At 38.4% G+C, this 26,899-nt stretch overlaps 3 protein-coding genes and 1 non-coding gene across 5 annotated transcripts in view; 2 read left to right on the top strand and 2 right to left on the bottom strand.

The window, feature by feature from the left end:
- The window catches only part of LOC139935854 (anaphase-promoting complex subunit 1-like), a 40,795-nt gene extending 33,293 nt beyond the window's left edge, over positions 1-7,502 (bottom strand). Inside the window, exons 1-8 of the mRNA XM_071930457.1 lie at positions 7,400-7,502; positions 4,148-4,318; positions 3,507-3,671; positions 3,076-3,145; positions 2,562-2,656; positions 1,859-1,938; positions 1,144-1,223; positions 445-587 (exon numbers count right to left, since the gene is read on the bottom strand). Of these exons, the coding sequence (XP_071786558.1) occupies positions 445-587; positions 1,144-1,223; positions 1,859-1,938; positions 2,562-2,656; positions 3,076-3,145; positions 3,507-3,671; positions 4,148-4,315 (801 nt within the window). The 5' untranslated portion in view covers positions 4,316-4,318; positions 7,400-7,502. The remainder of the gene's footprint in view (positions 1-444; positions 588-1,143; positions 1,224-1,858; positions 1,939-2,561; positions 2,657-3,075; positions 3,146-3,506; positions 3,672-4,147; positions 4,319-7,399) is intronic.
- A 6,681-nt stretch (positions 7,503-14,183) lies between these two features.
- LOC139935885 (transmembrane emp24 domain-containing protein 10-like) lies at positions 14,184-22,089 on the top strand. Of its 2 annotated transcripts, none has more exons than XM_071930507.1 (5): positions 14,184-14,557; positions 15,590-15,710; positions 18,290-18,360; positions 18,810-18,936; positions 20,239-22,089. In XM_071930507.1, exons 1-5 carry the CDS (start codon positions 14,369-14,371, stop codon positions 20,358-20,360), a joined length of 630 nt encoding a protein of 209 aa, XP_071786608.1. In that variant the 5' UTR covers positions 14,184-14,368; the 3' UTR covers positions 20,361-22,089. The 2 variants fall into 2 exon arrangements, with proteins under 2 accessions (XP_071786608.1, XP_071786603.1); XM_071930502.1 differs by lacking the exon at positions 15,590-15,710 and adding an exon at positions 16,079-16,199 and having other exon boundaries at positions 14,186-14,557; positions 20,239-22,075.
- Positions 18,473-18,559, bottom strand: Trnastop-uca (transfer RNA opal suppressor (anticodon UCA)). Its single transcript has one exon. It is a non-coding gene; the product is annotated as a tRNA-Sec (tRNA).
- Positions 22,090-24,601: 2,512 nt separating the features above from the next.
- Positions 24,602-26,899, top strand: part of LOC139935858 (serine/threonine-protein kinase Nek9-like) — a 40,231-nt gene continuing 37,933 nt past the window's right edge. Inside the window, exons 1-2 of the mRNA XM_071930472.1 lie at positions 24,602-24,866; positions 25,732-25,909. Coding sequence (XP_071786573.1) covers positions 24,681-24,866; positions 25,732-25,909 — 364 coding nt within the window. The 5' untranslated portion in view covers positions 24,602-24,680. The remainder of the gene's footprint in view (positions 24,867-25,731; positions 25,910-26,899) is intronic.

Raw genomic sequence — 26,899 nt, 5'->3', positions numbered from 1 at the left:
AGTGTAACATCCGCATGAAAAGGCTTGGTGACTTGACCTTCACTAGTTTCCCCCAGACCTTCATCTTCTCACTCTTTTATATAAGTTCATACGACAACCATAGTGTTCTGTGAAATATTTCCCTCTAAATCTAAGTCATATTTTGAGATCTGTATTTTTAAACTGTATCTGAAACCTAAAACTACATGCAATAGTTGATTTAAGTTGTTACAACCAAAATAATGAATATTTTGTTGATTTGCTGAAAATCGTGCATGGTTTTTCACATTTTTTCTCAGGACTCAGCCCAAATTTTTCACAAATTTGTTATTTTTATGTATATGATTGATTACACAAAACATGAACACTGTTTGTGACTATTTTATCAGCTCAACCAATCCTTTCAGTTCTTTTATGTACAGCTCATTCAATGTAGGACAAACTTTGACATGGAAAAGCACTCACCTCAGCTGTTGCATACCGAAGCTGCCATACAGAGTGTAATCCCATACTGGAGTCAAAGGTCATAACCAGTGAGGGGTCAGAGGTTGTGAAGATGACCTGCTGAGTGTAGTCTGTCATTAAACCAATCTTCGTACTCCCCATTCCTAAATGGTAACAAAAGAAGTAATGTGTCATTGCATGTATATGACTACACACCTGTAAGTACTCGCTAAGCGGTCTAGTGCACTGGACTCAGGTTATGGTGGCCAAAGGCATTTCAGTCTGGGTTCCAACCCGGGTCATTACATTCGTTCTTGAGCAAGACACCAAAATGCAATTGTATTGTTTCAGTTTCAAGACTCTTCTCAAAACATATCTATTTAAATCTTCATATGCTCAATTATTCTTTTTTTTTCCTCTGAGCGCTTAGAGACTTTCTTTTGGAGGTGTTAGGCGCTATAGAAATACGGTTGTTATTATTATTACTATTATTGCTTTTTTTTTTACCCAGGATTAAATGGGTGCCTGTGACAGCAATTGTGATTGAATCAGCTTTGTGCGCTACATACTTGGCAGCACAGGTTGTATACTCCCAGGGAGCTGCATGAGATGGATTTACGGAATGAAATGAAATGCTTGTGATTCCTAAAACAAAATGTCCCTCCTCCAAAACTGGTGATAGCAACACTTCTTAAAGAAACTAGAATGAGATTTCCTTACCTCCTGTCTTGCATATTATTGGTGCAGGCTCATCTAATGGATGCAAGAGACTAAACATTGTGGGAAGACATTCAGAATCTCTGTAAGAATAGGGAAAAGGGAAAAGGCAAGGCTTGCAAATATTACCTTAACATTTCTCTGTACTCTCTAAATTGCTACAGGGGAGTGTTTTTATTTTATAAGATGTAGGTGTTGTGTCACGGCTGAGAGATTTAGTGCATCAGAATCAAGTTTTTGTGGCTAAAACTATATCTAAATAAAACTTTTCAAAAGTGAACAGCTGATTTTAAAATGAAGGACAATGTGTTTACATGGTGAAATTTGTGCAAGGCTTTTCACTATAATTTCTCCTGACTCACATAACAGATTTATTTCATGTATTGACCCCTTGCACTCGTGTCACACGTGGCGACTGGTTCCACGCTCACCATGTTGGTGGGCAAGTTAGGTTTACGTGTATTAACGCCGCGTCGTCTAAAATGCGCACTTCACTGCATTACGCACAGCATACTCTATGCATAGAGTTATATATGAAAAACGCACAGTGAAATTGCCCACCAGTATGGCGCATTCAAGATTTTTATGATGACGTCATCAGGTGAAATGGGTCAATACGGTTGATCACACAAAACCTGAACACTACCTGCGACTATGTCGTCAGCTCTACAAATCCTGTATAATACTTCAAAAGACTGAACTTTACATGAAGTCCTACCTTCTAGGGCTGGTGATTTCTTGGTTGGACACAGCTCTCTCAAGGAGTAAGCCCTGGTCAATACTCCATGAACGAGAAACCTAAAATAAAACACATTTTTAACTTGAACAAAAGGCTTCAACAAAACCAGGGCCTAATTTCATAAAGCTGTTAAGCAGAAAATATTGCTTAGAAAATTCTTTGCTGAGCAAAAAATTACCGAGGCACCAATTGAAACAATGTAAACTTTATGAAATTTTGGCTGGTAACCAGTTTAAGTTTTATGCTTACTACAGTCTTTATGAAATTGGGTCAAGGGCATAAATTCAGAGAGCTATTTCAGCACAAAAATAGCTAAGCAAACAGCAATTGTGCCTAACAGAATAAGGTGACCAGCCAATACACTGTAGCACATGCACTGTCTCCAGCTGGTTTCCCCTAGGGCCCAATTTCATTAAGCCTGTAAGCACAAAAACTTGCTAAGCACAAAATAATCTTGCTTAGCAAAACAAGCTTACCAGGCAGAATACCATACAATTACCATTGTTGCGACTGGTACCCAACTAATTTCTTGCTCAGCAACAAAATTTGTCAAGCTTATCAGCTTTGAGAAATTGGGCCCAGGTAACAAGTCTGGACCAAAATACATAAAACTGCTTAGCAGAACAAAACTATTGTGTACTTGTTGAGCAAATGAGGTAATAGAAATTAGGAGTTACTTCACCTGGAATGGTAGAGAGGCTGTGAACTCATCTCCTTTATCAGTGAAGACATTCAGGGTTGCAGACTGAGTGATGCATATACTTGGCACTGCTTCTCCTAGATCAACATAGTAACAGATATTTACCATAAAATAAATCCTTTTTGTAAGTATAATCCATGGTACAGTTTTGCTTTTCTTTTTCACTTGTCTCTGTTATGCCCTAGTTGTTTTTTACTGTTATGAATTAGCCGCACGTTAACAACAGGGTTTATAGATTGGTTTTATCCTGCCGTTGGAGACCAGCAGGGTTATGGCCGTGTGATAAAGGAATGAGCCAAAAGCGGGGTTCTTAAACGCACAGCCATGACCCTGCAAGGTTTCAATCAGCAATTTGAGACCGAGGAAAACGATTATTCAAGAAGGTCCAAACAAAGATCCGAAAAATAAAACCGTGGTTGGGTACAGATTTTTTGTTTTTTAAATACCAACATGAAGTGGTTTAAAAGAAAAGGAGTACATATTTAGGATAACTTGCCGGTTTGGTTGGATCTTTCTTCCAGAGGATCTCCTTTGCAGTCTTGTAATCTGAATGTCACCCATTGGGCCTTCAAGTTCACAACATAGGAAATAAAAGTAGAATTAAAAATCACACAGGAAGTTTACAACACATTTTTCCTTTGTTCTCCACAATTAAATTTATGTAAGACTACACAAATCTATTATAGAATGTGTGATTTTCCCAGTCATTGTTATTATTTTAGGAATTTGATATCAGTGCAAAGACAATTTCCTCCTGAATAAGGAAATGCATAATCTTAGTAAAACGCTGTATGGGCACAAAATAATAATTGCAGTACAATATAACTCAACAAAACCTTGATATCATTATTGGTTTATGAATAACACAATCTGTGCTGTAATGGTGACGTTTTCTACCATGACATAAAAACAAAAGTTTGACCGTACCTCCAGTATTGCTGAGTCTAACTCATAGGACTTTTGAACAAGTCTGGCTTGTGACTCGCACCCTCGGCTCCATACCACTGAGTTCCCCTTGATGTAGATCTCTTCGTCGAATTCCAGCTTCTGTGTACCAGTCTCTCTGCTCTGTGAGATGTGCCAAAACTCCTTCTGGGAAGGTTTACAAGATTTTTTTTAAAAACAAGGAATGGTCATAGAGTGGTGAATACTCCAAAAATGATCAACAATAAAAACTTACCTGGTGAGAAGCACTGCAGCTGTTGAAAGTAGAAGTTATTTTAAGAAAATGATTCTCTTCAAAGGAATATGGTTTTTCAACTTAAAACATTTGAATCTGGGAATCATTTCTCATACTTCTAAAGGTTGGCGTCAATGTGAATGCGACCAACGTGCGGTTGGTAACCTCTGTCACCTCAGAAATACGTGGATAAATTTGACATTCTCATGAAATACTTTGAACTCAGCAAGTAGACACTGCATTCATCTTAAACTTTCACAATACATGTAACTTTTGTTGTATGTTTCTATTATAATTTAGCCATGAAATCAGGCCCTGTTCATCTTGGTTAGTAAGCAGTTTGCAAATTCACAAAATTCCAAATTTGTTTATATAATATTTTGCATACCTGTGAGGAGTCATTGATATTGACATCCCTAAGGGCTGAAATGGGTAGGTCGGCATCAGGATACGCTGTCTCCCTCTGTGGGTTGGTCACACCCCTACCGTCAGACTGACTATTGCTGAACTGTCGGCCGAACGGGATGAACTCATGTGGTTCACAGGCCGCTATCATGGCCTGTAATGAGAAAATATTTCATGGTTAGAGTTCACCTTCACATAATTACACACCACGGCTGTTGCTTCCAATGTAGCAGAAACTTGGGACCTGGCTATATGTCTGTTACATGTTGAAAGGCTTCTGACTGGCACCCTCAGATATTGACAACAAGGAGACTTTCATCATAGGCTAGATAGCTCAGTTGGTAGACGCCGGCGCATTAATGTTGCATTGTTAGATCACAGGTTCAAGTTTCCTTCCCACAATGCCTTTTGAAAATTGAGAAAAATCAGTCAGGCTGGAATCACAAGAGGACTATGGGGTGCTGCTGGTGCTATAATGGGCCTGGGTTTGGCCATGGGGCAAGCCAAGGGAAGGATACCGAGGATTGGACCATGGGGCTAACCCCACCATTTTCACAATTTTTTTTGTGCACATCAATTTCATCATCATGACCTTGTTTAGTTGTGATAGCGTAAACCTCCTCCCGACGGCCGCCAGTCCAGAGGGTTACGAGATTCTGTATGGAGTAGCCTTGATCAAGGCTGTTGACGTACTGTTCCCCGGCCCGGTTCGCTGCACACGCATGCAGTGCATACACAAATGTACATTACCATACATTGTACAGCGAGAACAGTATAGCGTAGTCGTGAGTACGGTCGTGTCTTTCTACTTTCAACCTCGCACATGTGGCTCAAACAACAGCCTTGATGGGTTTGTAAAGCTTTATCGGAATTCCGATAAAAGGGTATTCATGATGTGGGCGTGTCATTCTAAACATTGGCCAATTACAGGCGCGATTGAGAATGACGTATTACTGCAAGCAATCATGCCACGTCCATGCATGCATGGGTGTGTGTGTGTGTGTGTGTACGCTGTACGCTAGCTGTATGGACATGTACTGTAATACGTGCTTTTTATAGCAGTGTCGGGAGCGTGGTGTGTATATTAGCTATGATTGTAAGGGGTCTGAATGCGTTGCCGGACGGGTGAGCCGGACAAGACTCGCCCGGTCGGTAATGGTGTTGAACAACTTCGAACAACTTCCGTTGTCTTGCGTTTCATTATAACACGAGGACTAGCATCATAATTACAACGTAGCTGGTAGATTTGTCCCTGAATTGAAAGCTGCTGTACTATAAGTGTAACGTTGTAGTGTAGTACTAGTAGTATGGCAAGAGTTAGTTTATGAAATTGAACTTTACTTGTAGTTGTTGTTCAGCCACACGCCATCTTCTACCGTCTGGTATGTTTTCGACAACACATATTTTCGATCCCCAACTTTGATTTACCGCGAGAAACGTAATAAATAATATATGTCTACATTAAGACAAAATAAACAGCTGGGTTTCTTATCTCATCTGGTCTGTGTTTGTGCTTCAAGGGGATGGGGTGTGTTGTACTGTCATATGCCCAACACCTAAGAATTCTTACCAAGTAGCCATCTTGCCGGAAACTCATGACATCTGGATACTTTTTTAACCTTTCTCAAACACATTTCACATGTTCTAATGTTCTTCCTTCTATTTCTAAACCCATGATTGATGCATTAAACGCGGTTGTTATATTTTGTTGAAAGTTTCTGTAGTTGTGTTGCAAATTATACACCACTGATTTCCAGCGACTTACTGTTTTGTTTACTAGTAGGGATTTCTCCCTCGCCCGCCGCCATTGCAACTACAACCACGGTTTGTTTACAATTACGTCGACGAGCACGTGTGTGCGAGTGCTTGCAGAACGTTGTGATTGACATCGCAGCCAGAGTTTATAGGTCAACCAACAACCAATGAGAACGGGTTGTTAGTAAACATTAGCATAATGAGCTCCGCCCTAAATTTTGGCAGATACAAAACCATCAAGGCGCTACTTAGGAAGTACCCATGTACCGTAAGTGTACCGTATACAGATGGTACATGTACATGTACAGTACGTATGTGTGTACATACGCTGTATACGTATTATATGCACTGTGTTATGTATGGGGGTGCACTAGTGGAATTCAGTGATGGGGACTGGGATTTTGCAGATCGCGGCTGGCTGTAGCGCCTTGATCAAGGCTATGTATGGAGTGACAAACGACAATCTGGTCCAACACGTTTAATTTTGACAGCTGCAGTGCGTTGGCGCCATATTATTATGAGTTACAGCAGGCATATGCATTGTAAACGGACAGCACGCGCACTGCCTTGTAACACCCCTTTCACAGAATGGTGTAGTCTTGGTGACCAAAAAATAAAGCGTTTGCAAAGCGATGCGATAGTTTCAAAATATAAACCTGGGAATTTGTTCCGGGATCTGGTAATCTTTTGTTGTTTTTTTTCTTCAAAAATATGTTCTCAAAGGTGTTTTGAATATTCATTAGACATTGATTGAGGATTAAGTTTGTGCCCTTTTATTTAAGGATTTGTGTCATGATTTTTGAAAGTGTGGTAAAAATGGGGCAAATCTAGTGACTAGCTGTCGATATTATTATTACGTGTTGGACCAGATTGTCATGATTTGCCAATCGATAGAAATCTTGTAACGCTCCGGCCTGGCGACCGTCGGGAGGAGGGTTACGTTATCGCAACTAGACCTTGAATTGAAGTTTTTCTGGTTGGCCACATGTCCGGCACCATTTTTCTTGGAAAAGTTTCCGTATGGCGCCACCACTTTTTCACTCGATATGAAATAATATAGTATCCAATTTACATAAATGAGATATCCCTTTTTGTAAAAATGAGTGAAAAAGTGGTGGCGCCATACGGAAAGTTATCCTTTTTCGTTACACCTCCCCCAACCCCGCCCTACTGCCTATCCCCCCCCCCCGCCTGGCATGCCCCCCCCCCCCCCCTTCTCTCTCCCCTTTTCACTCTGCACTTTTTAACTGACACTCCCATCAGTCAGTGGCATGGCATGCTTATGATATGATATGCAGTGCCAGGTACGAGAAGTCTTACTCTCTCTCTACTCTTTAGTCTTATTAGTTTAGTGTCTTTTAGTGACAGTGACAGTCAGACTCCGTGTGAAACAAAAATGAGAAAGAAGAAAGTCAGTCAGTGCCAGTGGGGTCTGATTATTCATTTCAAACTTAACAAATAGTCAATAAACATTACAAACCTTTATTTCTCTTTGTTCCTCCAACGTTGCAGCGGCAAAGAAATCGAATGAGAAAGCAGAATGTTTTCGAACATTTGACTTACGGTAGCATTTTGTTGGTTTTTGATAATGAAACCTTCTGCAATTTCCCGCGGACAACACATGAGGGGGGTTCATCAATAGACGGATACCCTAACTACAAGCTGCATAATTTGCACTGATGAAGTACAGCAATAACATTGACTTGGCTCAATCGATCGGGTTCGCGTCGCATGAGGGCGCTATACCAACAAGAAGAGGAAAATTTTTGAAATGGATAAAATAGTATAAATTTATAAAAGGTTATCTAATTTGGGTTAATAAGATACTAATTTATTTCTTAAGGAATTTAGGATACAGAAACTTTTCAGACATTGACTGAATTTTCCGAAGTACCCTAGTACTCCAAAGGCATCTTATAGAAGCGTGTGTTTGTTTTTTTTACACCAAGGCAAAATTAATGCACACCAACACTGCAAAGAAGGTGTAATGCATGTGTTTTTGTGTTTATGCCTAGTGCCGCATGTGTAAATCAATATACTGTGGTGGTCTTGTGCATATTCAATTACTTTGGAATCACTTTGGTCCCAAGTGCATTGCTTTAACGTTTGAAGGAAACAAACCTGCACAGTTAACAGGTCCCAATGCCCAAATATAAGTGAGGCTTGCATTACAGTCTACTAGTACTAGTATATTTAATTTTTATGGAAAAGGCTGCCTCAGTTGATAGTCAGTTTCCGATTACAGGTATGTGGGTTTCATGAGGTGCTCGAGTGAAATCGATAGTCATGTGAAACTGGCTTTAGTAAGACTCTTCCAAAGTTCAGTGCACAGGTACCGACAGATTGATGCATTTCTACAAATAAGAAAGTCCTCCAGTGACCTCTTCCCCAATTAAAAAAGCAAAGTTACTAATTTCAAATAGCTGCCCATCGAGAATGTTGCTTATGGAATTTATTTGTTAAGCAAATGAAAATGTGAATACAGTAGTCAACGTTGTTTCCACGCCAAGCAATTTTACCATGACAACACTGACACAAAAGAAAAGCAACTCAACTGACAGAGAAGTTTGACAAAATTTATTTTATTCACATTGTGTTTGCCTGCACAATCAAAACCTAAAAAATTACAAATCGGTTTTAACAATCTTCCACTACCAAACAATTGCCCAAGTTTGCACCATTTTTCTACAAGTGGCTGATAATACCTGGTGCTCATGCTCATAGACATGTGTTGGGTACCAAGCAATATCAACCACAAGTCAACAAGAGATCCTTGATGGAACCTTGATTTCCCAGGTAGTGTGACCAGGAGATTTGATTGATCACATCATGGTAATTCAACACCCAAACCTTTCAGATCGATGTACTGAACGACATAAATAACTGAATCAATCATTCAATCAAAAATCAATCAACCAATCATCAATCAATCAGTCAATCATTCATTCAATAAACCAATCAATCAAACCATGGAGGCCCATGATCAAACTCAAGCTAAACCTTGGGAGGCATTGTGAACAATTTGGGGCAGTTAGAATTAACCTCAAGGTGAGATAATTTCCCCAAAACCCTTCAGATTTATGGCAGGTTTTGCTCAGTTCCGTTGTAAAGATTTCTTTACATCTAAACTCATCATGCTTGGCATGTGGATATCCCCCTATCAATCATCCGAAACATGACAGGATTTGCTTGATGCTTTTAAATTACCAGAGTACCTGACAAGTTTACATGCTTAACAAGACCATGATAATGGCATGAGGTCAAGCATAAATCACCATAAACAAAACAACCTGGGGGTTCAGATGCCACATAAACAGTGTTCCGTCTAGTTTAGTCTGAGATTTGGCAAGGCTCCTAGAATTTTAATGAAAATACAGTTCACTTGTAGTTATTGTTATAAATTTATATAAAAAAAACCTGACAAAAACTGTGAATTATAATTCTTTGATTGCATCAGTGCATTTGAAAACTCCCGACAGAGGTGGAGAGTTAACACACAAAATTTATAACTCATCAGTTTTTCAAGTAAAAAGGGAGTGGGATGTACCCTTCTTCAGCAGCTCTCCTCAGATGTTGATCATTGCGATGAATGCAAGGAAAGACTTTATCACAAAACATCTCTTTTTTTCATCCATCCTCCTCCAAATGATGTGACTTGGTACAAATCAACAGAACTTCAAACTCTGCTGTTTGAAGACTGTCAGTAAATATCACGTTGAATTGATTCAACTAGAGGCCTCTTCAGACCAGAACATGGCAGGCATTTTGCTGAATATTATTCCTTCGTTGTCTACAATCGCATAGAGTGCACAATTAGATGTAGCACACCAGAGTGAAACACCACACCATGTTAGAGTATGAATCTAAGTGCCTTGTGGGTCCGGACCAGCACTAAGCATCATGCAAGTCACCCTTTAGTATCAGTAAAGTTACTATTTACATTGTCTTTGTTACATATTCACTTTTGTGCTACATCGATCTGATTTTCCGGTGCTCTACGAACAAAACACGCTCCTTCACTGAAAATAAAAACAGGAAAAGCAAAAACATCATCAGGACATCTTTCGGAAGATGTAAGCAACTGCACAGGGCATAACGAATATTAATAAATACCTCAGAAAGTTTATGCACTCTGATTGGTCAAAGACTGGTCACATTGGGCTTGTATTTAAACAGTATAAAGACCGGCTCTGTGACCTAGCAAACACATGGACCATAAACAAGCATATATAACTGTGTAAAAGTTCTGTATGCATCGTGCTTGCTGTGTGGGTAACAGTTTTTAAACCATACAATGATGTGTGTTAAGCATTGTACAAGTCATGTGGAAAAGAAAAATTTGCATACTACTCAGGTTGGATTTGAACCTATGACCCCCAGCTATTCTAGAGCAGAAATCTTCCCACAATACCACTAAATGTACCCTGTGACAAGAGGGCAGTTTGAATCATGCAATTAACTGTAATTAATTTGAATAGATGTGTTGACTGTTGTCAATTCTAGAGCAGATGTCTAGCCAATAAACCACAAAGATTGCTGGGTAGTTGGTAAGAGGCAGTTTGATTTATATATTTTAGCAGCGGGTACTGCACCAAATTAAAAGCTGTTTAAATTGCAGCAGGAGTAACAAATATTGTTTGGTTTTGCCCATATTATGCCGATGTAGGTAAAAGAACTGTATTTTTAATAATTTTCACATCCCTGAAAAAAATACTTAAGGTTGAAAAGGGAAATATTGGTTTAAAAAAAATACTTCATGGACACTTTTCCCGACACCTCAGAGTGAAATTTCAAAATACATGTACAATGTGCCTGTCCTTTTTTAATCTTGTAATCAGTGCTAAATTCATACATACCTACGGGGTCGTATATAAGGCGAACCATTTTGTCACCAAGGCGGGCACGCTTTGCTGTTACTTCATAACCAGTTCCTGCTGCACTTCTTAACATCACAAGAACATTCCTGATGAAAGGAACCATATAAAATAAGTAAAAATGCATACAATCAAGGCGTAATAAGCGTACTATATTAAGCCAGGGGGGGGGGGGAGGTTTCAGTTTCTGGTAACATGCCATTTTCCGATAGGATCAGGTGTTTTTCTGTTTTGTTCTCTTTTTGTTCTATTTTTCTCTTTTGAAGCTGAACAAAGTTTAGGATAGTGGCGTAAAGTAAGGCTCGGAGACCAAACTTTTTTGTAGGGGGGGGGGGGGGCCTTATATCATAGTGAAGAAATTATTTAGGTTTTGTCTGCAGCACAGCGTTGCAAAAAAATGTAGATGAATTAACAGAACTAGACGAAACACTCCAGGGTTCGCCATTAAATTGTTTCAATGCAAGTCTAGACAGCTGGACCAGTTCGCTTATCATTTCACAAGTCAGCTTTTTCACTGACTACTTATTATTATTATTATATTTATTTTTATTTTATTTTTTTTTTTTGGGGGGGGGGGTAATCTTTCATTTGACACTAACTTTGTATGGGAATTTAGTATGAAATAAAAACATTCTGAGCACAAATTGTTAAACACATAGCCGTGGGATGAAATGAGCTTGCCAGCTGGACCAATTGGACATAATTCTGACTGGTCCTCAGAGTTAAAACCTTGTTCCAGCAAGTTGAATTTGTTTTGGCACTCGAAAAAAAGAAGGCAATCTTGATGTACATGTACATATTGTAAATATTCAATAACTGCATCGAAATACATACTAATGTTAGTACAGGAACAAGACCGAAATGCGAGAGACCTTAAAATTAATAAACAAGTAAATGTGCTGCTGGAATTTTGAAAAAAGACCACATGAACATGAATACTCACTTGCTTTTTTTAGCCACTGTAAGAATAACATGAAAGGGAAAGAAAAAAGACAGTTATTAGAACTTAGTAGGCAGTAACTTTGCACAATCTCAATGTACACAATTTAAAACCTCAACAATGTCATGGGCACAAGTTTCTTTACAGTACAAAGAGGTATGTATGACACAGCATAAATGTGTAAAATTCTCAGATAAATGACCCATAACCCATTTTTAGTATAGCTAAACAACTCAAGATCCCTTTTTACCAAGGTATTCAGCCAGTTCCTCATTAGAATAAACTATGTTCTGCCAGCAACTTAACTAAGACACAGACAAGAAATTGAATTGGCATCGCGAAAAGTGAATTTTCTGGTACACAAAAAACAATGGCAAGACATTAATTTTTTGTAAAGAGAAAAGTTTCTGTATATATTATATAACTATGGGCTAACTATGCCTTATGGCGCCACCACTTTTTTATTTGAAATAAAATAATATAATATCTTACCTATGTATATGAGATACCTATCCCTTTCTGTAAAAATGAGTGAAAAAGTGGTGTGCCATACAGAAAGTTATCCCAAAATGTATCCCATAAATTTCCAGTCCCCCCCCAAAAAAAAAAAAAACACAAACAAAAAAACACTAATCATCCACCACTGCCACTGGCGCTGCCAACTATAAAACATAACACCAAACGAAAAAAAAGTCTAACTCTAACTAAGTCTAAGTCTAAGTTTTACTTAGCCCCATAAATTGGTCCAATCCACTCCGTATCCTTGGCCCCAGCACCACTGATATCAAAACCTTTCGCTTCCTTGAAAAACCATCTGCAACGTTCTGCATCATGAAACTTACCCATCTAATGCTTCAGAAGTTGCAGATAGCACTACAGTTGGACTTGTTCAAATAGGTATCACAGATTTTGAGTAAAAATCAAGTGAATTTTGCGTGTGAATTTTCTCAACTAATGCTCTTTTACCGCCAATGCCGATATGCCGATTGTCCCCCGATCGTGCGCAGATTTTTTTCCCAGGACAAACTTGTAGAACCATCTGCACCGCTCGTCCTGGGAAGAAAAGATCCGCGCTTCGTGTACAAACATATGGACACGCGTCTGGGAACTACAAAGATTAGTTCCCAGACGCATGTCCGTATATTTGTACATGAAGCGCGGATTGGGTATCTTTTCTTCCCAGGACGAACGTGTGCAGATGGTTCTACAAGTTTGTCCTGGGAAAAAAAATCTGCGCACGGTCGGGGGACAATCGGCATAAGCGGTAAAAGAGCGTTAGTTGAGAAAATTCACACGCAAAATTCACTTGATTTTTACTCAAAATCTGTGATACCTATTTGAACAATTCCAAGTGAAGTGCTATCTGCAACTTCTGATTCTGAAGCATTAGATGGGTAAGTTTCATGATGCAGAACATTGCAGATGGTTTTTCAAGGAAGCGAAAGGTTTTGATATCAGTGGTGCTGGGGGCCAAGGATACGGAGTGGATTGGACCGATTTATGGGGCTAAGTCTAACTCTAAACTAAGGTCTAACTCTAAAGGCCGAGTTATAGTCGGTCGCGCGATGGTCGGGCGTCGGAAATCTTGACGCGCGATCATAAAAAGACACGGTTTTTAGGCCTCAGTCTTAGGATCGCGCGCAAGATTTCCATCGCACGACCATCGCGCGACCGACTATAAATCGGCCTTAAGTCTAAACTAAAGTCTGATAGTGATGCACGACTACCACCTGACCACTAAAACAGCACAGACAAATAAATAAACTGAACTTACTTCTACACATACTCAACAACATGTTGTTGAAATAGTGAGAGCTTCCGGCTAGAAATAAAAAAGTGATAACAAATTACAAAATTCTTCTTGATTTGCCTTCACCTTCACTGCATACTATGCGACTTTCTGATTTTCAGTTTTTAGTCTCACTCTCGTACCCAGATGTTTCCCTGCTGTCTGTTTTTAAACAAGGATTCATAAAAAGAAAGCGATCTCTGATGTAAATAGTGGTGAGAACGATGTTATAGGTATAGCATCCTGAATGTTACATGCTTACATCGTGTGGAAATTAAAAGGAAACCAGACTGCCTGAAAAAGAAAAAGAGGAAAAAAGAAGCAAGGCAAACCGAAAAACCGACTTCAATTATTCGGATTCGGCAAGTGTAGTCTAGTGCATGCAGTGTGCGCCACGTTTCCCAAAAAGCGTCTGCCTGACCCTGAAGTAGGCGTGACTATATTTAAATAATGAATAATAAATTGCAGATTTTCTACTTATTTCCCTCAAAATACAACTCAGTAGCAAAATAACATCAACGAATGACTTAATTGTGGTTCAATTTAGCAAATCTATTTTTTTCAATTGATAAATTTTGTGAAAGTAGCAAGCGGTGGCTGCCTACTCAATATTCATTACCTCATTAGCTGTGCTGACGTAATAATTTATGTACATTGTAAAATTGTCGAAGTCGTTCACCGTGGATTGATTGGTAGCACACAGATCAAGCTGCCAGGTTGGCAAATAACATCTGGATATTTCACCCTTTGGCAGTCAGAAATCTTCCTTTTTGAAAGATATCCCACAAACCCCGGATTGTACCGAGGTCTGAGACAGTTTGACCATTCTCTCATCGCGGCTAAATCATGAATCCTACTGGTGTTGTGGTAGCGTTTTTGGCAGTGCTGTGTTGTATGATTTCAGAAGTCAGATGCCTTTCGTTTATGCTGCCACCAAATGTGAAAAAGTGTCTGCAAGAAGAGATCCACAAAGATGTTCTTGTGACTGGAGACTACAAACTGAGCGGTGCACCAGGACATAAAACACTGTTACTTGTAAGTGCTAGGATAATCGAGGATCTTCGGTCTTGTCGATAGAATAGTTCATGGATTTATTTAATACTTTTTTTTTAAATATTAAGTTAAGTAGGCCTATAAGTATAAATAAAAAGAAAAATGAAAAGTTGATGAAAAAAAGATTGTTTATGTTTGGTTGCTTAGTCTTTACATGGGTTAATCGCGATTCAGAAACGAAATGCATTGTTGGAAGGAATATGGGGCGGTTTCTATGCAGTTTCTACGACTCGCGCACGCAACACCTATACCTTTGTGTGGGTTCAACAGCGCCCTCTCTTGATATTTTGCTATTCGTGATAAACCTTTATGGAGTAAACTGCACTAACCGTTCACTCTGTTCTTGGTGAGTTTGCCTTTGCACAATTTTGAACAAAAGTCAGGCCAAGCCCAGACACAATATTTGCAACGAACTACGTGGTTTTTATACATGAATAATTCCCTTTAGTTTAGATCAGCGGTGTTTGCGATTCCTAACCCTCCATATGCAACCATCGAGAGGATGACCCGATTCCGCGCCACAACCATGCACATTACTACAACGGCGTGGTTGTGTGGCTTTACAACCGCGTCATTTACGATAATCGCAACAACAGTTTATGACAGCAGTTGGTGTCATCATCAGACTCAAGGCAAAAAAGGAATGCAAATTGTCTTTTTTCAAACGAATTGTCAAATTAGTTTTGTTTATTTTAACACAATGCCAATAACAGAAAGTTTTAAATCAACGAGTTGCAGCCTCTCTGAGCAAATCTCTGTTGAAACCTGAACCATTGGCGTGCACTTCAGCACTTCCTAAAAACTCAACTACTAATTAGTGTGATGAAATTTCACAGATTTATATCAATTGTTTTTTATTGAAAAAAAGAGGCTAAGAATAAATGCTATTCGTATTATCTTTTAACTTTAAGTTTTGTACCCATCCTTGTACATTATTTGTAAGACTTGTCAAACATACAGGTGAGAAATTATTTGTGGAAACGAAATAATGACAGAATTGTAAAACTACAACAGGTGACGGACAGGCGTAATAATATTCTGTACCAGAAGGAAGATGCAGAGAGTGGAAAATTTGCTTTCACAACGGATATTTTCACTGTGTGTGAAATCTGCTTTAAGAATAAAGTGCCACGAGGTCAGTGGTAATGTAAATGCATTCAAGAATGCTGTACCTACTTGCCATTCATCATGGAGCAAAGCATGGTGTAAATTGCATCACTGTATAAATTTCCATTGTTCATGTATTATCGTTCCCATCTGCCTGCATTCAAAGACTATACTTCTTTCACACAAAGAAAATCAAACAAGTATTGACCTTTTTGAAAGGGAGGCAACAGATTGGCTTAATGACTTGTTTGGTTTTGTTTGATGATTCATACTGTAAATGAATCCTGGTGGTGATGGTAAAAGCATGTTTTAAAAAAATTTCATCTCATTTTTTTCTCTCCATCTTTTCTCTTCAATCCATTCTTTTCTTGCTTCTGCTCATTGCCTCAAATATAGGTCAGCGATAGCAAAGGACATATTTTGTATACTAAGGATGATGCATTAGAGGGCAAGTTTGCTTTCACATCGGACGACTACGACACATTTGAGATTTGTTTCACGACAAAGCTTCCCGCTGGTGAGTGTACCCACAAGTTGAAATCCGCACAGATGCGAGCCGTCGTCAGAATGTTACAAATAGTTAAAGTGTTCAGCCCACAAATCATGTTGGGGATTCAATGCTGTACATTTGTGTCATGCTCATGGCTAGTCATGCCTGCAGGCTGCAACCACTTTGCATTTCAGGCAAAATCATCTTGGCCCATGATTTTTAAGTTCTTAACATAAAAAAAAACATTTTTACAGTTTTTCTTCCTAAAACCAACTCCCGGCGTGGAACTATATAGAGGCAATTGCCTCTATCTCAGTGGATGATTTCGCCTGTATCGCATCGCAATTTGCTATGCAATTTTAAAAAGTGGATCGCAAATTTGCCAAACTGCCTGGTCATTAAAGGGAAGGAAGGTACACCTTTGGTAATTGTCAAAGACCAGTCTTCTCACTTGGTGTATCCCAACATAAGCATAAAATAACAAGCCTGTGAAAGTTTGAGCTCAATTGCTCATCGGAGTTGCGAGAAAATGATGACAGAAAAACACCCTTGTTGGACGAATTTGTGTGCTTTCAGATAGGAATAAAAGACTTCTGGTCAGAAGTCTTTTATTATTTTAGTGAGAAATCACCTCTTTCTCAAAATCTATGATACTTCAGAGGGAGCCGTTTCTCACAATGTTTTATAATATCAACAGCTCTCCAATGCTTGTTACCAAGTCAGTTTTTAAGTTAATATTTGTTTTGAGTAATTACCAAACGTGTACCTTCCCTTTAAAAGGTCTACGTACTTTTTGTAGGACAAAAAACACAACGCTACAGGTTTACACCAAACTTACACAGTTTGAAGATAGTGATAGTAGAAAGCTCCTCTACAAATTTTACTTGCTGAGGTGCTGTAGTTTTTGAGAAATGAGTAAAACAATGTCATGACAATAATTTTCGTCTCAGTGATCATGAGACGAAAATTATTTTAGTAGGTAAAAACGTATTTTCATGACATTGTTTTAATCATTTCTCAAAAACTACAGCACCTCAGCAACTAATATTTTAAGGTACGCTTTCTACTATCATTATCTTCAAATGGTGTAAGTTTAATGTAAATCTGTGGACATTGTGTTTTGTGTTACAAAAAGTACCCAAATCCTTTAAGGGATAATACACTATTTTGTCCCATCTCAGACCAGCAACCATGCCATGCCTAAGACTGAAAAATGATGCTAAATTTGTTCCCTTCAGCAGTGCGAAAAGGAGACATCAGATTCAAAAGTTGGTGCTAAACTTTATGAATAGTCGATGCACGCTGTGCTGGATTACATTGGAGATGTATATAATGTGATTGTATCTTATGGAATTGTTATTATGCATTTTGTTTAGAGTCGTGATCATTGCTGTCACTACAATACTTATAGCTTTTTTATAGCATGGTATGCTGGCACTCTGTTGAGTTGTCCTGTCCAGTTTTGACTTGCGAACACAACCCAAAGTACGCCTATTTTTGAGGTGGGGTGGGGGGGGTGGTGGTGGTCAGAAGTGAATTCATGAAAAACCAACTAAATAAAAAAACAGTTTGTTATTAGAACTTTTAATTTGGAACTTAAGGTACACTTGATGATCTCTGTAAAAATGTACACTAATCGTTAACGCTGTTCTGATTGGGTTGGCCATGTAAACCCTGTGCAACACCATTACACATGGCTACCGTCTGTCCATGGTCTCCCATTTTGGGGGGTCAAAATTTATGTAAAGATATGATGCGTGTCAAACTGCAAGTGCGTCGCCGAAAATGCACACTGAACAACAACACGCACGATTTATTTGGGGATGATGCCAGTTGAATTTGTTCAAGTCCATGCAATATACATATCACTCAATTTGGTCAAGTTCTTGCATGGTCCATGCAATATACTTGTCACTCAAATTGGTTATTATATATTGCTTTGGGGAATTTGGGTCGTCTGTTGGGAACAGAAACCATTACATTGGAAATGATGTTTGAGAAATTTACATGTAGGAAAAAAATTGCCCAGAATATAGGCTCCCCTTCCACCAACTTGTACTATATTAAAGACAGCTTGATGAATATTGATATTATATTCTTTATTGATTTGTAACTAGGAATGAGGGGAGCAGACCGTGAGGTATTTATTGACATCAAGAGAGGTGTGGAGGCTAAGAGCTATGAAGATGTGAGTATCCTAGTTCTCTGCCTCATTTGTAACATAATATAACAGAACTGCCAAAAACTTAAACCTAAAGTTACCAGTTTCTTTGTTGTTTTTTACTTGAAAACTGCAAAACCGCCCGAAAGGTGGAATTGAACCACTCCGACGCTAATCGGCTACAGATTTGAAGTCTGCACCCCACACCAGTGAGGCTCATCCGGGCACAGTGAGGGGGTACCACATTGCTATATAAGGGAACCCAAAGTTAATCATGTTAAAATCATGGCGGTTCAATGAAAATCCTAAAAATAAAATAGTGGTCTTGCAGCATTTGTACTACCCTTGTTAGAACCAGTGTATTTTTGTACACCCATAAACAAAGTTTGTTTTTTCTTAAACCAAAGCATTTTCCCATAAGGCGACTTTCTTTGTATGACCTTAACTAATTAGCATATAATTTGCATATTATGCAGATAGCCAAATCTGAGGCGTTGAAGCCTTTGGAGGTTGAACTTCGTCGCCTGGAAGATTTGTCTGAAGCCATTGTCAATGACTTTGCCTACATGAAAGCTAGAGAAGAGGAGATGAGAGATACCAATGGTAAGAAAAGAACAATGTCTGTTTATCTTGTTTGATCAGTGTAATGTAGAATGATGAGATGTGGCCTTTGCACAACAATGTGAACACAGAACAAAGTCATATTCAAGATTTTTACACAAGCCAATGATTTGAACTTTGAACGTTTTACATGATTGCAAGAAGATATATAACCCTTATCACAAGTGGAGATACTGCTTTGTTGTATTGGGACTGTGTCGTCATAATTAAAACAGAAATTATGAACTCTTACCCAGTTAATGCATGCTTCACATGTGTGCAGTAAGTGGTTGATAAATATTATACTTCCACAGGCTTGCTTTGATCATGAAAATGCTTGAAAACATTTTCTTGAAGACGACTTACTAAAAAGTTGGGAATTGAATAACATTTTTTAACACTACTTTGTATGATTTGGCCACATAGGGTCTATTGACTACTCATTCAAAATCTTAGATGTTAAAAATAAGCATTAGCTCTGTCCACTATGTCATATTAAAAGATAGCAATTTGTGCTTGTCTGAACATTACAGTTTATTCTATGCAAAGTTACACCACCATTCACAAACTCGCTTCTCACAAGGTATGTCTTGGGCCTGAACAATCAAGGGGGAGGGGGCGAGGGGTAAATTGTTCCCATGCCCCCCTAGTCATTGCCTTGATGCCATTTGAAGTTTTCCAATGCAAGTTTACATTTCCCCTATAGAGGTGTTTTGCCCTCATAAGAAAAAAAATGTGGTGCTCGATATGGGGCTTAGTGGTGAATTATCAAGAATTTTTAGGGGTGAAAGGAAAATAGTTTTTTAAAGTACGGGAACATTGGTATGGGGGGGGGGGTACCCTCTGACCATAGAGTAAGGACAGCTGTCCTTACTCTATGCTCTGACCTATATCAGGCATGGCATAAGAACAAAGCATCTGGCCTGCAGTCTGGTACCAACAACGGAGCTTAATTGGGTTAGTCATCATAAATTAATTTTCACGATGAGGTGACATGTTTACACCGGGCCTAGAATTACACGCAGGCTATGGAGACCATGGCCTCAGTTGCCCCTGGTCTTGGCCTTGGTGCCCCTTCAAAAGTTTCTCATTGACTTCCAATGGAAGTGCCTTTTGCAAAATGAAAATGGCCTTGACCTTTTGAAGATGAAATTCCAGGCATGTTACACCAGGTCCTCACGACCCTCACCCCCCTCTCCAACAAACAATAACAACATTTTGTTTGAGGCAAGTTACAATTACTCTGACATTGTATGAAAATCTGATTGTTTATATGTTGTTCTCCTGTTTTTTTTTCTGTTACAGAGTCAACAAATTCCAGAGTTTTGTATTTCAGTATTTTCTCAATGGTCTGCCTCCTTAGTCTTGCTACCTGGCAGGTCTTCTACCTTAGACGTTATTTCAAATCAAAGAAGCTCATCGAGTGAAAACCTTTAGAGGCCTTTAGCTCAGATGTTTCTTAGACATGGATGTGGGTAGAATTATTTTCAGCAGATATTTCCAGTTTTCTTGACCATTTAAAGCTTCTATTCCGCATATTTATTTTCTTGAATTTTGTCCAATTGTTCCTAGTACACAATTTCAGTGCAGTGTTAATCACGACTACAAACATTGTTTGATTAACAATTGTTAATGCACTAGTCCTGTACAATCCTTAGGAAAATATCAGAGTTACATATAACCAGCCATAATATCAAGCTGCATACAAATGGTTTCCTGCTAATATTATTTGCTGAGCAGAAAATTGTTTTAACAAATATTTACTTCTGAAGCAGCTCTTTAAAATTTGGCCCATGTGTACAACAAATAAAAAACTATCTTGATTTTTAACACTGTGTTACCAAAAAAATACTTGGGGACATGATCTACATGTAGAGAGCTTTTGGGCTGTCATCAGGCAAATAAATTAACAATATAAAATACAAATAAGTTCTTAGTAATATTTTTATTGGTATAAATCACATTTCAAAGCGGTTGGAGTGGGCATACACATTTTTACAAGCCTTAATACCTTCTTAGCCAGAGATGTATTTTAAAGACAACACATTTATTTCTTTCTATTACATCATTTAAATATTTCTCATTAGTTTCTCTTTTATAAAGTATGTTTGGTGTTCACTTGACACCAACTTTAATTTAGAATCCAGCAGAGAGCTGTTACTTTATTCTCTCTCTTTCTTTTTGCGATCAAGTTTTATCAATATTTGAAGAGGGGATAATCTTTCAGCATTCTTGATATACTTTATGTGAAGATTGTGACGTTCCTAGAATCTTTAAGAGATACAAGTTGGTTTTAAAAACTTACATGTGAATGGTAAATTTTGTATTTACTGTGAACTATACAGCAGGCCACTTTTCGGTCAATCACTAAAATTTCATCTACTTTTTGGAAAACTTCAAAATGCTGTACAAAGTTTTGTGTGCATGACATTTTCTGTTAACATGTCTGTATATATTACTTCTTGTGAGAGAGCACACTTCTCAAAATTCATGACTGTAAGTCAGTGGTTCTTTTTGCTTATACTTCAATAAGGTTACACGTTGTGGATTCAATACATTGACATTGTCTAGGAATCTCAGTAGGCTTTCTTTTTGGTGTTAGTTATTTAAAGGATAGTTTTCTCGATAAAAATACCTTGAACGAAAACCCTTTTGCAAATGATGTCACTCACTCCTTGCGCTTTGATATTTCAGGGTGGGGGGGGGGGGATTACTGTTACAGTTGGTCAACTCTAATGCACACATTTATTTTAGTGTTGACCACAGAATAGAACCCGAAAGACTGCTGTATGTATCTGCTTTGAACAATTCATGCACGCTACCATTTTAGCTGAATAGCAAATTTCAGCTCTACCATTGGTTTATCTGGATAATGATGCCTAAGAGGCATATGATCACATGGTATCATTAGCTAAGAATTCCTCTGTGTTCTGTGGTATTTACCCTTGTAAAATCAGACATGGTTGCTCTGTGACATCCTAGCATATACAACAGCAGATATTTGAATTTGCCCTAGGCATTGTTTTCACTATGTACAAAATACATTATTAGTTGGCAAAATGAAAGTAAAGTGTTTGTTTTCTTCACCGATTATGGACTAACTTTGTTTTCAAAATTACTAGACTTTACAAACAGTTTTGTTGTAAACTAGCATTTTAATTACTTAAAATTGTTTAGTAGCAACTTGTATTTGAAGATTGATAAATAAAACTTTTGAACAAAACTTTCTTTTCAAAAAGTTTGTGCCTTATTTGTATTTGTTTCTATGTAATACTTTGACCAACAGATCTACAAGTTTGTGAAAATAAACAATTTGAAAGGGTTGTTCACTAATAACGAAGAGACATATTTGGGGATGGACTTTTGACATCAAAATGCTTGCTACAATTATTGGTCATACACTGTGTTAAGACTTGTGCATGTCCCACATGCATAGCTTAATAAATGGCCGGAAGGAACAAAGTTGTCAACCCTTTTGCAGGCATTCCAGTTTCCTTCAATGGGCTGCTGTCCGAATCGTAGTCAAAACACCCAAGAGCCAGTCAAAATTCTTGCCAAGTGGTCCGGATGGTTCGTTCAGTATTGAAAAGCATCCCTATTTAAATATGAAATATGGACCTGTAAAAAAGCTGGTGGACTAGTAAATGACTAGCTAACTTGTCCTCCTGGCTAGTCGCTAAACTTCTTCCTTCGTATGCTGCAAACAAGTTTATGACTGAGCAGCCAGTCCTGTGTGGTGGTTATTTGAGAGACTGTCAATTTTTATCTCGATGGCCAGTTCTTGTTTAAGGTGAACCCATCATGGCTCAAAGATCTGTGATAATGATTGACCAACTGGAGGACTGGCAGCAAACTTCAGACTTCATTATCAGGTACTACACTGGCCACCCTTCAAATCAATATGGCGAAGTGAGGGCTCGGCCCATCTGAATTCTAGTGGCTCTTCAGTCAGTCCAACAAGTTTCATGTTTTCTGAAGCCTCCCCATCTTTGGAATTGGATGTTTGACCTGCAATAAGACATTGGACAAGAACAACTTTATTCCTGAATTATAAATCTTGCATTGGAAGTACGGACAGAATCCATGACACATCAATGTCAATCACTTGAAATATGATGCGAGAAGTAAAAAATGAAAGTTTCTATGAAAAAATTATAAAGTTGTTTCACACCTAAAGTTAAATAACTTTCCTGCATCACACACAGAAAGTCTGGCACAAAAATGGCAAATATTTTTAAAGTTGTATAATTTGAAAACCCCCTACACACAAACTCTGACCTACCAAATTGATCTGGAGGTAGATTAATATCTGTTGTGGGGCTTTCTTTACCTGCTTCTGGTTGCTTTGTGTTGTTCAGAGATTCAAGCAATACACCTATCTTCACACCAGATGCCAAGGCTGTTTTCCAATCTGCTAGAGTAGGAGAACCTGCCATCTTTTCTTGATGTGTTACCGTCACATACGTCCTACAATGGAATTATGATTTCACTTTTATTAGGATGTAAATATTAATATCAGTACCAGAAAATTGACAGAAAAAATTAACTGATGGCTGGGTAGTTTGTTTACAGAATGATACATTTAGGAATGTGACATTTTAGTGATACCGGTAAGTGCAGATGGAGATGTAAACTTCTGATGAAATGAAATTATCTTTGACTTGAGGAAACATGTGAATAGACCATGTAACCTCAGTAGCTGTGACATCACACCTTTACATAGTCATCCTGCAAGCACATTGATGATTTGTACAAAACTCAATGTAAGAAAACATACACGTAGGGCCTACCATGAGTATATGGGGCACATCTCAAAACTTGTTCAGCTGTTACTTTTACAACTCTTGAATTTATGTGGAAAATTAAATAACATTTCCCATATGACCTGTGTAGGATCTCACCTGCTAGGTAAACAAAGTCCTATCAACATTTTGTGAACAAAGGTTACATACTACTGTAAAATAACCCTGACCCTTGCAATAAGTACAGCGCACATCATTGTCCAAGCACCTAGCTATCCTAAAAATCTATTCAAAGGAGTATGACCCTAAATATGGTGGAATGGATTGGTAGGCAAGCATTTTGCAGAGGTCTGTTCCTTGTCTGGAAGGGGGCCGTAATGCTATTGAAATTGAAGATTGACTTTTTGACAATAAGTTACAAAAAATAAGTAGCATCGATCGATTGCCTTTCACTTCAGGTAAAATAGTTTCCCCACATATTCCAAAACAAGATATAAATATATAATAGAACTAGCACTCCTTTTTTGTCAAGTACACAATGGCAAATGTAAATGAAAATTGGGCCACCCTTGGAAGATTTTCAGTCGTGTATTTTCATCATAAGACATAAATCATGATATGGAACTAAATCCGCCCCCCCCCCAAAAAAAAAAAAACAGCCTGTGCTGATGACTGCGCATACAAAAGGGGCTATGTGCAGTAAGTTGATGATCTGTGCATAATCTGTGTAAATCACGTTTTCGTAACGCCTACAAACAAAAATCATAAAAGACCGAAATACTTGTGGTTTTCAATGGTACAAAACTACACATGTTTCTTTTGTGAACCGAGACCCCTTAAAAAGTTCATGGTCATGTCTGGTTCCCAAACCTAATACACGTATTCTTTCTATACAAATGTATGGGGTCGCATACTAGTACTACTGGTACTAGTGTTCGTGCACAACCAGCCGATGTCAACTCATTCAACCGTGTCGACAACACACTACTATCAAACAACACCAAAATGGCCGTCTCCAGTGGCGAAGATGGAGTGCAATTCCTGCACAATAATAACATTGGAGTTGGGGACTCGTCGTCAAATGCCAGCAGTAGCAGTTTCAGTGAATGTGCCCAAGAAGAACGATACAGCCATGTGAAAGTTTTAGGCAAAGGAGCTTTTGGAGAAGCGGTGTTGTACAGCAAAACTGAGGTAAATGTGACGACCCGTTTTTGGCACAGTCCGGTTGAATGCAGCACAAATGCAGCTAGCAGGCACTGTCAGTGCTGGGATCGAAACACAGGGGTCATTTTAAGTTTGTTGGCCAGCTAAATTGGCCTTGCATGTACAGCAGTTAAAAAAAAAGTTGCCTTCCTTAGAGTTAGACTTAGACCTTAGCTTCTCACTTTCATAAGGAAAATGTGTGTAGTAAAATTAAAAATTGTGATTACTAAAAATTAAGTAATGTTGTATTTTTGCTTTATAATTCATTGCATCGATTAGTTCTGAAGTAGAACTAGAATAGATGCTTAATCAACCTCTCTTTTTCATAAAAAAACTCCTTTTCAGGTTTTCTAAAAAGATGCTGTTTTAAACTTTGTCAGTATCAAATAAATGAAAAGGTCGCAATTGCATTTTGGCATAAAATATTCCCTAGTTGCGATAACGTAATCCTCCGCCGCTTGGAGGCCGTGGTCGGGAGGAGTGTTATGTTATCCCGTCGGGAGGAGGGTTACGTTATCGCAACTAAATATTCCTTTAATTTGTATGCAGTCTCATTCGATTTATTATTAACTTAACAAGCATTTACAAACAAGGAAGTCTTGAGTGATAATTGGTGCCAGAATTATTGTTACAAGTGTATACTAAATTGTGATTCAGTCACTGCGAAATTAGCTGTTTAGCTTGGCTGGATTCCACCGCTGTTCAGAGCTCTACAATCGAGTGCCAAATAGTTTTGCGCATGCGCGAGATTTTCAGCAAGTCCAATGTTAGATAAATTATTCACAGCAGTGACCCCATCGCTGTTTTGTGCATGTTTCTATGACAATTATTTTGTTGTTATTTTACTTCATAGGATAATTCTTTGGTTGTGTGGAAAGAGATCAACTTGTCTCAAGCCAATGAGAAGACCCGCTTGAATGCACAGAATGAGATTGATATTCTAGCCATGCTTAACCATGCCAATATCATCACCTACTACAACCACTTTGTGGATGAGAGCGCCTTATTCATCGAGATGGAGTATGCAAATGGTAAGACCCTCTCACGAAAATTTTTTTTCTCTGTGAGTAGGCCTAAAGTAATTAAGCAAAATCAAATGTACTTTCCTTGAGGTCCTTACCAGACAAGCAATGCTTTTTGAGGGTCTCCATCCACATGCATGTAATTGTTTACCATATATTTGTCTATTTAATTTTCTTCTACCATTTGGTATTGCTATGGTTTTACTATATCTAACCTTTAAGTCTACTGTATGTTTGTTAATATTGTAAATAATTGCATAGTGTGTGGACAAAATAGTAAAGAACTGAAATGAACTGAACTGAAATGTGAGTTTGGGTAGGAATTCCTGTTGCCTCAATCCACCAGTCTATCCAACCTTGTTCCTCCTGTCAGGGTGTTTGAGCGCGAGACCAGGCTTTCTGCTTGTTCTCATCCTTATACTGTATCTGTGCCGAGATGTAGAACAGAACTACTCCAGTAGCTTTTTCCCTCGTACTGCATCTCTTTGGAACTCCTTGCCTGGTGCATGTTTCCCTTCATCCTATGATCTTCCATCTTTTAAGAGGAATGTCAATTCCTACCTTCAGCTCCACTGAGTTTCTGCATGTCTATGTTTTCTTCCTTGTAGCCCTTAACCTAGAGTGGCTTTGAGTCTTGTTTTGGGCGACTTGCATAAAAAAAAATATATATAAAAAATAAAAAAATCCTTCAAAATCAACCACTGTCAATGTGAGTTAAGGTATACCCAGCTGCTGCATCAATCTTCAGAAATCAACCACTGTGAGTTCAGGTAGAAATTCATATTGCCTCAATAATTAAAAATCAACTAATGTGAGTAAAGGTAGGTCCCTGCTTCCTCAATCCCTGCGTTTCAGCAACACAATGTAAAACTTTCAGACTAAAATTAAGCAATGATATTTGTTACTAATCCTCAGTAATACCAATCCTGGGTCACAGTTTTTAAAAGCATACTTTTGTTCCTGGCCAGCTTGAACTGGGTCGTCTTTGATCCTACCTGT

The sequence above is a fragment of the Asterias amurensis genome, chromosome 1 (genome assembly GCF_032118995.1).
Source record: "Asterias amurensis chromosome 1, ASM3211899v1".
Lineage (NCBI taxonomy): Eukaryota > Metazoa > Echinodermata > Asteroidea > Forcipulatida > Asteriidae > Asterias > Asterias amurensis.
The sequence above is the reverse complement of the archived record's forward strand: the minus strand, read 5'-3'. Positions and strand labels throughout refer to the sequence as shown.

Coding starts and splice junctions, on each gene's coding strand:
- LOC139935885 (XM_071930507.1), top strand. CDS start 14,369: ATGAATCCTACTGGTGTTGTGGTAGCGTTTTTGGCAGTGCTGTGTTGT. Junction 14,558..15,589: donor GACATAAAACACTGTTACTT/GTAAGTGCTAGG, acceptor AAACTACAACAG/GTGACGGACAGGCGTAATAA. Junction 18,361..18,809: donor AGGCTAAGAGCTATGAAGAT/GTGAGTATCCTA, acceptor CATATTATGCAG/ATAGCCAAATCTGAGGCGTT.